This window comes from Garra rufa, chromosome 13 (genome assembly GCF_049309525.1).
Source record: "Garra rufa chromosome 13, GarRuf1.0, whole genome shotgun sequence".
Taxonomy (NCBI): Eukaryota; Metazoa; Chordata; class Actinopteri; order Cypriniformes; family Cyprinidae; genus Garra; species Garra rufa.
Genome location: NC_133373.1, coordinates 43,556,715 through 43,573,081, shown reverse-complemented (window position 1 = coordinate 43,573,081; position 16,367 = coordinate 43,556,715). Strand labels below are relative to the sequence as shown.

The window sequence follows — 16,367 nt, the reverse complement described above, 5'->3', positions numbered from 1 at the left end:
TGAAACTGTCTATAGTACACGCGATATTTTAAGGGCAGAACTTAAATTTTAAAGCGTTTTTCTTAGTGTAGAAAGTGTTTTATTTTCTAACCAGCTTCCAAACCCGTTATATAGGCTAAAAACATACATAGGCTAGTACAATGACTCTTCAGGGAACTATAAAACCATGGTATTTAAACTACCAGTCAAACATTTTTGAATATTAAGATATTTAGTGTTTTTAAAGTCTCTTCTGCTCACCAAGCCAGCATTTATTTGACCCCCAAAGTACAGCAAAAGCAGTAATATTTTTACTATTTAAAATAACTGTTTTCTATTTGAATATATTTTAAAATGTAATTTATTCCTGTGATTTCAAAGCTAAATTTTTAGCATCATTACTTGTCACATGATCCTTCAAAAATCATTCTAATATTCAGATTTGCTGCTCAAAATCATTTATTATTATTATTACGTCAAAAAACAGCTGAGTAGAATGTTTTCAGGTTTCTTTGATGAATAGAAAGTTCAGAAATACAGCATTTATCTAAAATAGACATGTCTTTATCATCACTTTTGAACAATTTAAAGCATCTTTGCTAAATAAAAGTATAAACTTGTACAATTTCTTGCCCCAAAAAAGGAAAAAATATATACTGACTTTAAGCTTTTGAACAGCATAGTGTATAATGTTACCAAAAGCTTTTAATTTCAGATAAATACTGATCTTCATAACCGTCTATTCATCGAAGATGTACTCAACTGTTTTAAATGTTGATAATAATAATACTAAATGTTTCTTGAACAGCAAATCAGACTATTAGAATGATTTCTGAAGCATCATGTGACACTGAAGACTGGAGTAATGATGCTGAAAATGTAGCTTTGATCACAGGAATAAATTACATTTTAAAATATATTCAATTAGAAAGCAGTTATTTTAAATGTCAAAAATATTTCACTATTTTACTAATAAATACTGGCTTGGTGAGCAGAAGAGAATTCTTTAAAAAAAACATTAATAAATCTTACTGTTCAAAAACTTTTGACTGGTAGTGTACATAAGAGTATCAAAAAGTATTGTCTAAGGATTTCCACTATAAACAGTTCAATTCTTGTCTTTTTTGTGTTTAAAACATGTCATTTTCGATCATCTCCTGCACAGGTAATTAACTTAATGCTCTGCAAACTTAAAAGAAACAATGAGGTGTTTATGTGAGATCAAGAGTATCTTTGTGTTTGAAATGCAAAAGCCTCCATTATGCAGGAGGTAAACAGACAGTATTTTCAGTGGTATTATCTAAAAGCCTCTGTCCACTCATGTGCCGAGAGCAAACACACGCTGAGCTGAAAAACAAAAGGAGATCTCAACGTTTTCTGTGTCTAAGTCTGACATTTACTCGATTCTGCAACTCTCCCAACATCATCATTGTCACAGACTTCAGAGCAGGAAACGCTGCTCATTAAACATCCTCCTCATCACAAGTACACCTAGATCAGACAGACAGGTCTGACCACTGCAAGACAGATCTTACTTTTTAACATTAGGTAAAAGATTTCACATGGCATTCACTGCTGGTGTCTTTTAAAACATTTTACAATGCTGCATTAGAGAGTTGAAGAAAGTGCTTGAAGGTGGTTGGTGAACATACTGTACTTTACTGTCATATTTATATTCTCTCATCTTCCTGCTCAAACACAACTTACGTTATAAATTTGTCAGAGTATCTGTGACAGTCGTTACCTGTGTGCTGAGCGTTACATAACTCAGGTCTCAAAGTGATGAGCTGAGCAGGATTACATGCTGGATTTCCTCTGACTGAGACGATTCTCATCTCGTTTGTCTCACGCATGCCACACAGAGACAGATGATGACACAGCTTTTTATCCCTCAGGTTGAGTTCTGGTCACTTTGATCTGGAGAGGACTTTCTTTTTCCTGGAAATGTTAGTTAATGTTAATTATAGGACTATCTTTTACTGTTTTAGGTCATTTTTAGTACTTTTTGGTGATTTTTTTCCCTTGAGCTTTTGCACATTTGTGTACAAAACTGTGACAGTTTGTTGAACTGATAGCTAATTAATTGTAAAAAATATATCTTAATAATTTACACCTTGCAAAATCTGCAAAATGTTAATTATTTTACCAAAATAAGAGGGATCATACAAAATGCATGTTTTTTTTTATTTAGTAGTGACCCGAATAAGATATTTCACATAAAAGACATTTAGTCCACAAGAGAAAATAATAGTTGAATTTATAAAAATGACCCCATTCAAAAGTTTACATACACTTGATTCTTAATACTGTGTCGTTGAATGAATTTTTAGTGACTGTTGTTCATGAGTTCCTTGTTTGTCCTGAAAAGTTAAACTGTCTGCTATTCTTCAGAAAAATCCTTTAGGTCCCACAGATTGTTTGATTCTTTCTCAGCATTTTGTGTATTTGAACCCTTTCCAACAACCACTGTATGATTTTGAGATGCATTTTTTCACACTGAGGACAACTGAGGGACTCATATGCAACTATTACAGAAGGCTCAAACACTCACTGATGCTTCAGAAGGAAACACAATGCATTAAGAGCCGGGGGTGAAAACTTTTGGAATGTGAAGATCAGGGTAAATTGAACTTATTTTGTCTTCTGGGAAACATGTAAGTATCTTCTGTAGCTTCTGAAGGGCAGTACTAAATAAAAAAAAGATATTTCAGCAAGATTAGAAAAAAATATACAGATCTTAATTCTGTTCAAAAGTTTTCACCCCCCGGCTCTTAATGCATTGTTTTTCCTTCTGAAGCATCAGTGAGCGTTTGAACCTTCTGTAAGAGTTGCATATGAGTCCCTCAGTTGTCCTCGGTGTGAAAAGATGGATCTCAGAATCATACAGTCATTGTTGGAAAGGGTTCAAATACACAAAAAAGCTGAGAAACCAAAGAATTTGTGAGAGCTGAAGGATTTTTCTGAAGAAAAGCAGGCAGTTTAACTGTTCAGAACAAACATTTTCTCTTGTGGACTATATGTGAACATCCTTTATGTGAAATATCTTATTCAGGTCGGTACTATAAAAAAATGCATTTTGCATAATCCCTCTTATTTGGTAAAATAATTACAATTTTGCATATTTTGACCTCAACTGTATCTTAAATAGATTTGCATTGTATATTTTGCATTGTAAAAAAAAAAGGTTCTAATTGACCTCTAATAAAAAAATAAAAAAAGGAACATTCCTTAAATGTTTGACACCCAAGAAGATTTTAGTCGTTTGGAGTCTAATTTGTTATTTAAAGTTATAGCATTAACTGCATTCTATTTCAGAACTAATCAGGATTCAGTTGTTCACACTGACTCTGGACACTTTGAATAAATCTTCAACATATCAGCTGCTAAGCAGAACAGAAAGCCATTGAGTCTGTTGGTATAATTTTCTGCTAGATTGCAGTGTTATAATTACTCTGGAGATCAGCTGTAATGATGGGAGTATTGAGTATTGATCTGTCTACTGATAAGTCATCGCAACAAACACACACAGAATATGAAATAATTACCGTAAAACACATCCCAGAAGACAATCAACGTGATAATTGAGTTTTCTCTTAATATAGTTGTTCATCTACTCACCCTTGTGGTCTTGTAAACCCATAGGACAGACTTTCTTGCATTGGAATAACAAAGGAGATGCTTGACAGAATGTCCAAACTGCTCTTTTTTAAAATGACTGGATTTTTGGAGGGAACCAAAACCACTTTTGAAAGATTTTTTAAAATTATTTAAAAAATGAAACAGATTTAATATGTGACCCTGGATCACAAAACCAGTCTTAAGTCACACTGGTTTATTTGTAGCAATTGCAATAGCCAAAAAATCATTGCATGGGTCAAAATTATAATAAAAAAAAAAAAAAAAAAAAAAAAAAAAAAAAACGTTATGCCAAAAATCATTAGGATATTAAGTAAAGATAATGTTCCATGAAGATATTTTGTAAATTTCCCACTGTAAATATATAAAAACTTACTTTCTGATTAATAATATGCATTACTAAGAACTTTGACCAACTTTAAAGGTGCTTTTCTGAATTTTTTTATTTTTTGCACCCTCAGATTCCCGATTTTCAAATAGTTGTTCCTCGGCCAAATATTGTCCTAACCTAACAAACCATACATCAATGGAAAGCGTATTTATTCAGCTTTTAGATGATGTATAATTCTAAATTTAAAAAAAAAAATTACCCTTATGACAGGTTTTGTGGTCCAGGGTCACATATTTTAAATAAATGTAAAATTTCAAGAACCTTTTTTACTCTGTGTTTTTTGGCGGTGAAGCAGTATAGACAATAAGGCAATATAGTTTTTATTCAAAAATTTAAAGTTATAAACTGTACTTGATAAAGTATTTGTGCCATTTAAAAAAACTGCTTTACATTTACCTGAAAAAAAAAAAACTCTCTGTTTTAAATATTGATAATAATAATAATAATAAAAATGTTTCTTGAACAGCAAAACAGCATATTAAAATGATTTCTGAAGGATCATGTGACACTAAAGACTGCTGAAAATTTAGATTCTATCACATGAATCAATTATATTTTAAAATATATTCAAACAGAAAATTGTTATTTTAAATAGTAAAAATATTTAAAAATTGTACAGTTTTTGCTGTACTTTGGATCAAATAAATGCAGGCTTGGTGAGCAGAAGAAACTTCTTTAAAAAAAAAAATCTAACTGTTCAAAAACTTTTGACTGGTAGTGTATTTATATCACAATATTTACATTTTCTGCTCTCATTTTAACTTTAGTTTTAGTAATTTATGTTGTGTTATTATTGTTGTTTATTTGTTAAATGCATCCATATATTTTTTATACATTTTATTTCAGTTTTAGTTATTTTAGTGCATCAAGTTAAACTAAAATGAAAATGACAAAAGCTTTCTTGGCAACTAGCTAAATTCTGTTTTTTTTCTTGAATTTAAATTTAAATGTATTTATTATTTTTTAATGGTTTTAGCTTTAGTCAAATACAGAGTTTTCACGATGCATCATCACTCAGCCATATTGGCGGCACTGAACGTAAACAATGCCACTGAACCGAACAAATCTCGCATATTTTTCTGATTATTGCGGCTGAAAATGGTCAATTATTGTCATGTTTTGGGCTGTACTAATTGGTCAGATCGGGAAACGCATCTGGAGTACTACAGACTACGACAGAATTCAAGGAGAAGAGTGAAAAACTGTCTGAGGAACATAGGCGTTTGTGGTTGGCCAAACTAAACCAGGATTTCCAGGGCAAGAATCTTAACAACATTCATGTTTGTTCTTATCATTTCCAGTCAGGTAGGTGAAATATTAGGCTAATATCTTGATTAATACTGCTTGTATGTATCTCTACCACCTATTAACTTCAGTATGTCAAAATTTTGTGCTCTTTCCTGCTTAAGTCCTTCTCTGTATGATTTAGCAGCTTTCACACATTTTTTCCCGTGGTTTAGACAGCATAAATTAGCTGAACAACATATTCAGTAGTGCATTAACCGTGCAATCTATGCAGTTGTTTACATCTGAGTATCTCCGGTATGGCAGTGCATCCGGGTAACTGACCAAACCGTGACGTAAGTGCAAACCCTCGAGAATAATAACCCTGCTGTGAAGTTTAATCTGATAGAGGACCATGGGAAAGATTCAAAGATTCAACCTTGAGCAAAGACCCCTTTAATACTGATCTACAGCATATGAACAATACGTCACTGACTTCAGAACACACACAGAGACCATATCACCCCTGTTCCTAATGATGGCAAAAACGACAAAAAGACCAAGGTAAACAAAGGTGGCATGTTTGTGAGTTTGGCATGGGGTACAGATCACACGAAGAGACAAACCTGACATGCTCCTCGGTCACGTCAACAACCGTTCAATGAGTGCAAACATGGATAAAAATATGTGTTCCCAAAAACAAATAAAAACACTTATCATCATTCAGGGAAGTACAACTCTGCTCAAACATCAGAGAGGAAGTGATGTCACATTTCCTGTCTCAGATAACAGCACCTCCAATCATCTGGGATTGTTCGTAAAAAGCATTGAAGTGTTTACCCAACAATGGCATAATCTTCATCTCGTGACAACTAGAAATGACGGTCGTCAGTATTAAGTGTGTCGCCTCCTCGAACAGTTAATTCCATCTCAACTAAGCCAATTCAGTCAATTAATCCTATTCATTACTCAAACTCTGCTGAGAAACAGATGCCTTTCGCTGAATTCCGAATCGTACGCACTGGAAATAAACAGAATGGACCCCAAACCCTCATATATCATCATTAAAACGAACGCTTGCTTCAGTCTGCATCTCTTCAGCATTTCATACATGCGGTTTTCATGAGCTGAGGTATTGACATTCATTATTAGTGCATGATATTTGCACAAACGTCAAAAAACAGGATCCGAAAACTTAAAAAAAAAACATCTTAAGTTAAATGAAAAATTCACTTGCTAAAAAAGAAAAAACACAGACTAAAAAACAAATGATAATATCAGCGCCATCAGATATACAAATATCAAATGAATACAGATGACAGACAATTTGGACCAATATAATCTGCTAAAACACATTGGTTTTTAAGAGGTGGAAATACACTAGCAGTCAAAAGTTTTTGAACAGAAAGATTTTTACATTAAAGTCTCTTCGGGTCACCAAGCCTGCATTTATTTGATTCAAAGTACAGCAAAAGCTGTACAATTCTGAAATATTTTACTATTTAAAATAACTGTTTTCTAATTGAATATATTTGAAAATGTAATTTATTTGTGATTTCAAAGCTTAATTTTTAGCATCATTACTCCAGTCTTCAGTGTCACATGATCCTTCAGAAATCATTCTAATATTCTGATATGCTGCTCAAAAAACATTTATTATTATTACTATGTTGAACACAGCCGAGTAGAATTTGTTCAAGTTTCTTTGATGAATAAAAAGTTCAGAAGAACAGCATTTATCTGAAATAAAAATCTTTTGTAATATTATAAATGTCTCTATCATCACTTTTGACCAATTTAAAGCATCCCTACTAAATAAAAAGGATCAATTTCTATAATAATAAAAAAAGGATATTTCTACTCATCAAAGAATCCTGAAAAAATGTACTCAACTATTTTAAATGTTAATAATAATAATAATAATAATAATAAATGTTTCTTGAACAGCAAATCAGCATATTAGAATGATTTCTGAAGGATCATGTGACACTGAAGACTGGAGTAATGATGCTAAAAATTCAGCTTTAAAATCACAGAAATAAGTTACATTTTAAAATATATTCAAATAGAAAACATTTATTTTAAATAGTAAAATTATTTCACAATTTTACTGTTTTTTCTGTACTTTAGAACAACTAAATGCAGGCTTGGTGAGCAGAAAAGACTTCTTTAAAAAACACATTAAAAATCTTACTGTTCAAAACTGGTAGCGTATTTAAAAATTATTTTTGAAAAAGAATAAAAACTTAACTAATCATAGATTTTGACAATTTTCCGCTAGTATTTGCTGAGCGCTGTTGGTTTGTAATTAATATCACTAATAACGACCCACAGGCTCATTAAAATACTTCTGCAGGAGTAAAAAATCAACATCAAAATAATCAAATTTTAATAGTTATTAAATCATATTTTGCATAAAGAAAACAAAGTCTGTTTTTAGCACCGTTGTTAATTTTGATGACAACTAAGCACATTTATTTTTTTTTTAATTTTGAAAAATTAAAGAATATTTTTTTTTGAACATTTGTTTGCATTAAAGTAACAAGAATGTTGAAGGAAACTTGAAAATATATCACAAAGGAAAATCTTAATGGTTCTATAAACAGGCTTAATTTTCGTTATGCAAAGTATAATTTCTTATTTGTTTTTCCTATGATTTTTGCTGTTAAATATTTTCTCATGAAATGCATCCTATACTGTCAGAAAAATTCTCATTACAAATTGGTGAATTTTTTGGTGACTAATGTTTTTTCTGGAGTTAATTGAAATCGTTTGCTTTAACGGTTGTGTTGAAATGTGTGTGTGGCGGCAGTGAGGCAGCTCTACTGTCAGTCCTTGTCTGGGCCAGTGCAGGTGTCCTATTTCCTTTCATTCTCCCCATCATCTTTTCCTACATCACTATCACCTCAGTGCTGCCCTCTGCTGGCTGGCTGCAGTTAACGGTGAGGTTAACGGAGAGAAAGGCGGCCCGCGGGCCCGGGTGCCGTCTCTGCGTGAGTTGCTCTCTCTGTTCTCGGCTTGAGCTCAGTTGAAGCCCAGTCCGGCTCCCTTTGGCCTCTGAGACGCACGAATGGGCTCCGTGATGCCTCTGCCGTCGGGGCCCAGGCCTGACCCAGGGGTCCAGCCCATACTCTGCAACATACGGTTCCCCACGTTTGAGTCCGGAAGAGGAGCAGCGCCTTCACCCACCACACCTGAGAGAAACGGACGGAGAGAAAAGGATAATCTGCATTAAACAGTAAAGCTCATTAATTCTTGTAATGCACTTAATGGGTTGAAAGAGTCCTTAAGTGAGATCTTTAGATGAACTTAGGTCTGCATAAAAGCGTTTAAAAACCTACAAAACTCACACGCAAAACACACAATTGTGACCCTGGACCACAAAATCAGTCTTAAGCAGCAAAATTATCAATTTTTCTTTTAAACCAAAAGTCATTAGGATATAAAGTAAAGATCATGTTTCATGAATACATTTTGTAAATTTCCCACCTTAAATATATCAGAACTTAATTTTTGATTAGTAATATGCATTGCTAAGAACTTCATTTGGACAACTTAAAAGGTGATTTTCTCAGTATTTAGATTTTTTTGCACCCTCAGATTCCAGATTTTCAAACTGTTGTATCTCAGACAAATATTGTCCTATTCTAACAAACCATACATCAATGGAAAGCTTATTTATCAACTTTCAGATGATAAATCTTAATTTAAAAAAATGGTCCTTATGACTGGTTTTGTGGTCCAGGGTCACAATTCACCCAAACAAGGGGAAAAGGAAATGTGGAACTATATACTATAAAATATTAGAATTTTTAGTTATTGCAATAATTAAACTGCACTAATAATGAACAATACAGCATTTATTAATCTTGGTTAATGTCAATGTTTAAATTAACATTAGATAATATATATGAGATGATAAGAACAAACATAAATTGAATGCACTGGAATGATTTTAATTTTCTCAAAATTGTAATATTAACTTGCAATTGCAACGTTTAAAGTAAGCATTGTTTAATAAACTCAAAATTCATATTCAATTCAATAATATACACACATAATTGCAAAAGAATTAAGTCAGAATTGCGATAATTCTAACTTCTTTCTCACAAATGCGGGTTTATATCTTGCAATTCTGACTTTTTTCACACAATTCTGACTTTTTTTTCCTCAGAATTGTGATATGATTAAAACTCAACTGCGAGAAACAGTCAATTCTGACTCTCGCAAATACGAGTTTAGATCTCACAATTCTTTTTTTTTTTACGCAATTCTGATTGAGTAAGAATTGTGTAAAAAACTCACAAATTTGACTTTTCTCTCAGAATCTTGTGATAAAAACTCATAATTGTGAAAAATAGTGAAAAATTGCAAGATTAAAACTCAGTTCTGACTTTTTTCTCGCAAGCGTTTATAATCTCGAGTTTATATCACGTTTATATCCCAATGCTGAGAAAAAAAAAGTCAAATTGCACGTTTTTATCCCACAATTTTACTATTTCTTGCTTTTTTTTTCTCAGAATTGTGATATAAATATGATATAAACTGATAATTGTGAGAAATAAAGTCAGAATTGTGAGATAAAAAAATCTCGCAACTGACTTTTTTCATGCAATTCAGATTTTATGGGAGTATAAAAGACTTATATGTTTTCAGAATTGCAAGTTTATATCTCACAATTCTGACTTAATTCACAATTCTGCTGAAAAAAGTCCGAATTTTGACTAAGTTTATATCACACAATTCAGAAAAAAAATAGATTTAAGAGTTTATAATTTCCGATTCTGACTTTATAACTTGCGATTGTAAGTTTATATCACACAATTCTGATTTAATTTCTCAAACCCTTGAGTTGATCTCTCACATTTCTGAGATAAAGTCAGAATTGCGAGATGTAAACTTTTTTTTTAATTCAGTGGCGGAAACGGGGTTAGTTTCTTGCTGATTCTTTATAATTTATTTATTTCTTACATGGTTGCATTGAAAATCTCCTAACTTCAGTGGAGACTAATTTCCTGATGTTACATGTCACAGTTCCTGCTGCTCATAAACTCTAACGAGTTTCTAAGAATTTGGTAATCTCAGCTCGGTGACCTCCTGACCCCTAGAGTTCATGGGTGTGTGCTCTGCGTCACAGATCACGGCAGGAAATGATGTTCTTTAATGAGGAAATGAGATCAGCTCTGATCTGCCCGCTCAGCTGGCAATCCCTTCACATAACTGCCACTGAGTTTACTGTTTCCTGATGATGCAGAGAATTAGCTGGGCTCACGTGTTTCCATGCAGCGTTTGTGTTAAAGAAGACAGCATCGTTTAGATTTACTATAAAGAATGTGGGTCTGACGTCTCTTTAAAGAAACACTTCAGATCATCCAACAGCTGTGATGGTAAATGCGTGTGTGGGTGTGTTTGTGTGTTACCTGAGGATGACTGGGCTCCCACAGGTGCAGCTTTCCGTCGTCTCTTTATATCTCCAGTACACAAAGAGCCAAGATGACCACTAGTTTGTCTACAGAGAGAAAAGGAAAGTTTAGGATAGTTACTACTTAGGTAAATATGCTAAAATAAATACAGACTACAGCAAAATGCCATTTTGAGCTCAACATGTCTAGCCAATGCAGACAAAATTGCATGTAACTGGACTTGAGTATTACCTTTACTATATATTATTACATTATTATCAGGGATTGAAATTTTTCATTAACTTTTTCACTCACCAGCCAATTTGGATAGTAATTTTTTTAGTTACCAGCCATCCATAACTTCTACTAGCCAAAAAAACAAAAAAAACAAAACAGAAATAAACCAACAGATTGAGGCTGTCTGACGTGACAAAGCGACCGTTGCAAATCATTTTGTCAGTACTAGGGGTGTGCGATATTGACAAAAAATAATATCTTAATATTTTCTGGGATTTTATCACTAAAAATAATTACACAATATTTTGCTAAGAGTGTTATTGTGCTGATATCCACCGTTGACAGCTGACTCCTAAAGATTTTAATATTCTTTATATTCCGTGTGGTCAGTTCACAGCAGTGATAGAAATTAGAAACTTTCCCAATAAGTTTAAACTGATTTTTACCTTTTATGGGCATTTTATTTTATATAAAGCCAATTTTTTCCCCGTTCATCATCTTTTGAGTAAAATTTTTACATTTAATCAGTCAGTTATAATAATAATAATACATTTAGGCTGTTACTAAACAAATTAAATCAGTATCAAATTAATTCATCTTTGCAGAACAGTTGCATATGAAGTGCCATTATTAGATGTATTTACATGTTTATGCAGCTTAAAGGGGCATGGAATGCTTTAAATAATGTTTTGACATTTTAAACATAAAACCATGAATACTGATATTTGAAATTATTTTAAAAATGCAAAGATAATTTAAATGTGAAATTAAAGCCGCCTATAGGAGGCAGTAAGTCACTGCGAGTCATTGTGATTGAACCGAATCATTTAAACGGTTAATTCATTCAGGACAGAAAACACTGTCATGTTGCTCTGAGTTGCAAAACAGCACTGTGGCTGTGTTTGGAATGATTTATTTTTATTTATTTATTTATTTATTTAGGTAAACACAGCCAATACGGTGTCTAAAACTGTTCAAATCAATATCATATTTGATATTAAAGCTGTTTTTTAAAGAAGAAACGGCACGCTTTGTGAGATATTGACTAACTAAATGAAATTATATGAATATATACATTTTCTGTCCCCATATCTTGAATTATGTGAACATTCTTAATGCATATTAATAGACTGAATCATGCAATGAAAGAATGCACTTTAAATGCGCCCACTCTAAATTAGTCTAACCAGACTTACAGTGCCTTGCGAAATTATTCATACCCCTTCATTTTTTTCACATTTTGTTATGTTGCTGCCTTATGTTAAACTACTTTAAATTACTTTTTTCCCCACATCAATCTACACTCCCTACTCCAACTATGTACTGAGTTAAGGGTATGAATACTTATGCAATGTACTTATTTCAGTGTTTTATTTTTAATAAATTTGTAAAATTTGCAAATCTGGTTTTTGCTTTGTCATTATTATGGTGTATGGAGTGTAAATTTTACAAATTTATTAAAAATAAAACACTGAAATAAGTACACTGAATAAGTATTCATACCCTTAACTCAGTACATAGTTGAAGCACCTTTACAGCCTCAAGTCTTTTTGGGTCTGATGTGACAAGCTTTGCACATCTGCATTTGGCAATTATCTGCCATTCTTTGCCTCACCTTTTCACCTCTCAAGCTCTGTCAGCTTGGATGGGGGCTGGCAGACATTTTCTAGAGTCCTAGTTGTTCCAATCGTCTTCCATTATGGATAATGCTTCTGTGAACCTTCAATGCAGCAGATTTTTTTCTGAACTCTTCCCTAGATCATTGCCTTAACGCAAGTCTGTCTCTGAGCTCTACAGGCAGCTATCTTGACCTCAGGACTTGGTTTTTGCTCTGATATGCATTTTCAGCTGTTTAACATTTTCTGAGAGGTGTGTGCCTTTCTAAATCATACTCATTCAAATGAATTTGCCACAGTTTAACTCCACTCGAAGTGTAGTAACATCTAGAAGCAATATGAATGCTCCTGAGCTAAATTTCGAGTGTCCCAGAAAAGGGTATGAATACTTATGCAACAAGATCTTTTCATTTTTTTATTTTTAATAAATTTGCACAAATGTTAGAAACCTATTTTTTGCTTTGCCATTATGGATTAGGGAGTGTAGATTGATGTGGGAAAAAAATAATTTAAAGTAGTTTAACAGAAGGCAGCAACATAACAAAATGTGAAAAAAAAAGTTTTTTAGTTTTTCCAATATACTCAATAATGTTATGATGCACAGATTTGGTTTGCATGAACTTCCCCAATAAATGAATGAGCGACTGAATATAAACTTACGAAATGTAATCCACCAAATTGCCACAGCTGATTTTTACCAGCATTTGGCAGGTTGGTGGGTGTTAATTTCAAACCCTGATTATTATATATTATATGTATTATTACCTGCTGGCAGTCTTTAAAGAGCAGCTTTTCCTGTGGCTTCTGTCGCTGCGAGAATCCCAAAGCAACTGCACATACGCAAACATGTTAGACATTAGATTCATAAATGATGATTTATTACATGCATACAGGCCTGAAATTGTACATACAGTAAATAAAGCATAGATTTAGGTAAGCACATCTTACTTGCTCTCTTCTGGCCCCAGAGCTGAACCATGGGCTGCAGAGGAGGAAAAACAAACTCTTAAAACGAGCCTGATATTAAGTTATGGAAAGAGGATATACATTACAAAAATATTATAAATCTGTATTATAAAAGTGTATTCCCCATGAAATCCTTTATATATTTGAATGCTTTTTCATTTATTAATAAAACATGTTACGGATGCATAAAAAAAATCATACTATTCATAAAATCACTAAAACTAATCACTATGTTGCACTGTCAAACATCTCTGAGCCAATCAGGACTTACTCATGAGGATCCTGGGATAACCTTGGTAATCTATCAGAAATTCCTTGAGAGGATCCCTATTGGGCAAGAGAATAAAAAAATCACATATACATATATATTAAAATATTATAATATATCATTCAATATAATTAGTATGATTAATATTAAACAATGAGTTCATATTTTAGACAAGTGCACATACCTGCGACTGCTGAAGACAGGCCTGCCGTGCGAGCCGCGCTTGAAAACCTGAAAAAACAGCATTTTGTTAACAAATATTAACACTCAGGATATCCCTGTGAAATACGAATATGCATTAAAGAAACAATTATAACATTTTTCACAATTAAATGTAATAATTATTAAATTAAATACAAATATATGTGTTACTAAATATAAGTGAAATAGTCCTGTTGAAATATTTCACTATTAAATGAAAAATTAAGTACTAAAGAAATTCTGTAACTTCCATATTATTATTATTATTATTATTATTATTAGTTAGTTAATAAAAACAAAATAAGACATTATTGTGATATTTCACTTAAATAAAAAATTGAGCATTACAATAAAATTTCATAGCTTGTATATTTCTATTTATTATGATTAATAATATTAATAATAATAATAATGAATGGTATTATTATTAGTAGTAGTATAACTAAATAAAAACAAAATAAGGAATATTACAATTGTAATATTTCATTGTAAAATAAAAAAAATATATATATATATATTACTATAATTAAAATTAATAATAATTATTGTTATTTTAAATGAAATAAAAATATAAGTGTTACCTAACAAAACTAAATTAAGAAATATTACTATTGTAATATTTCACTATAAAATTCTAAATTAAGTATTAATGAAAAAATTATGTAACTTATTTTTTTTATTGCTATTACTATTACTTCTATTATTATTATTATTATGTTTTAATTACTTTATTAAAACAAAATACATTTACTACTGTGATATGTCACTGAAATAAAAAAAAACGAGTAACACAATTTCATAACTTTTATATTTTTAATTAATGATAATAATAATAATAATCACAATTATAAGTAGTAGCAGAAGAGTAAAAAGTAAACTATTAAATTAAAACAAGAAATTTTACTACTGCAATTTCACTGTTAAATAAAAAAAAAGAGTATAAAATAAACATTTCATAATGTTTAAGTATATATTTATTATTTATAATATTAAAGATTCTCTCAAGATTTCTCAAAACAAAATGAGAATTTTTTTATTTTTTTTTTAGAGCTTTAAAGAAAAATAATAAAAACTGATACATTACAACTGTAAAATTACAATACTAATATTTATGGCTGCTCTAATTTCCTCATTTTAAAACATTCAACCATCAAACTTAATTTTTACTTTCAGATAGTACGATAAAGATTAATGAAGGCCTTTATCCTCCTTTTTCTTCCCGTAAGAGCGGCGCAGCCATTTGTACATTTTCTGGGTCTGGCTTCCGGTCTCATCCGCGTCCAGCTATTTTTTGCTGTACAAAACAGCTCGCTTTGCTGCTTGATATTGCAAATTGGTGTGTTTTACTATATTATTTGAATGTATTATCTTATTTATGAACACACTGATTAGTAATGCAAACAGTTTTAACATTTACTGCATATTCTTCTTGTTGTTTCTCTATAGTGAAAAATGAACCTGAAGTCTCTAATGGTTTGTACAGCACTGTCCTCTGGTGGACAAACATGTAAACTACAACTCCAGAGCTGAAGGTTGTATGTCTGACTGAACACTCACCTCTTTGAGCTCCTTGTGACATTATCGGGAACGCTCCGGTCAGGATGCTGTTGAACACGGGGTCATTGAGGTCCAGTTCGTTAGAGTCTCTCTCCCACCACGGAACCACACCCGCGATTCCACAAGCCCCTCCCGGCTCGCCCTCGTAGAACCAATCGCTCTGCTCATCGTCACCTGAAACACCACACGCAACACTCAAACACACGCTATTCATTCTATATGTGATATGTAGTGTTCAGAAAACATATGAATACACACACCTTGCCTTCCCTCATCATTGGTGTAGAGTCCCCCATCACTGCTGTTACTCACGCTGCTCGTCTCACTGTAATCATACACATTACACGTTTTAAGCCATTTGTGGAAAATAAATGGATGAATTTCATGTCCAAGGTCACAAAAGCAAAAAAAAAAAAAGAAAAACTGCTAGCATTGTGACTATTTTCTTAGCCACATTTGTGCTGTTCTTAAGCACATTTCCCCTCTAATTTTCATCATTGCATTGCATCTAAATACTTATTTAAAAAAAAAAAAAAATACTGTTTATTATTATTATTCCTCATTGGTGTTTCCAATTAATTAAAACACCAAAATAAAATAATTTATATTTTAATTTAAATTATATTTGAATATCGAATTATATATAAAACTATATTTTAATAAACTAATGCTTTACTATAATACGGAATCTAATATTGAATCTAATATCATTGTATTGCAAATACAGATTTTTATTTTATTATTATTATTATTTCTCATAGGTGTTTCTAATTAAGCAAAATAAAATAATTAAAATGTATATATGTGACCCTGGACCACAAAACCAGTCATAAGGTTAAATTTTACAAAACTGAGATATATATATATATCATATGAAAGCTCAATAAATA

The 16,367-nt window shown here is 31.9% G+C and overlaps 1 protein-coding gene across 1 annotated transcript in view; it reads right to left on the bottom strand.

Moving 5' to 3' along the window:
- Positions 1-7,153: 7,153 nt before the first annotated feature.
- LOC141348558 (G patch domain-containing protein 2-like) overlaps positions 7,154-16,367 on the bottom strand; it is an 11,080-nt gene continuing 1,866 nt past the window's right edge. Inside the window, exons 2-9 of the mRNA XM_073852838.1 lie at positions 15,738-15,802; positions 15,478-15,651; positions 13,904-13,950; positions 13,723-13,778; positions 13,434-13,467; positions 13,251-13,315; positions 10,651-10,739; positions 7,154-8,424 (exon numbers count right to left, since the gene is read on the bottom strand). Of these exons, the coding sequence (XP_073708939.1) occupies positions 8,255-8,424; positions 10,651-10,739; positions 13,251-13,315; positions 13,434-13,467; positions 13,723-13,778; positions 13,904-13,950; positions 15,478-15,651; positions 15,738-15,802 (700 nt within the window). The 3' untranslated portion in view covers positions 7,154-8,254. The remainder of the gene's footprint in view (positions 8,425-10,650; positions 10,740-13,250; positions 13,316-13,433; positions 13,468-13,722; positions 13,779-13,903; positions 13,951-15,477; positions 15,652-15,737; positions 15,803-16,367) is intronic.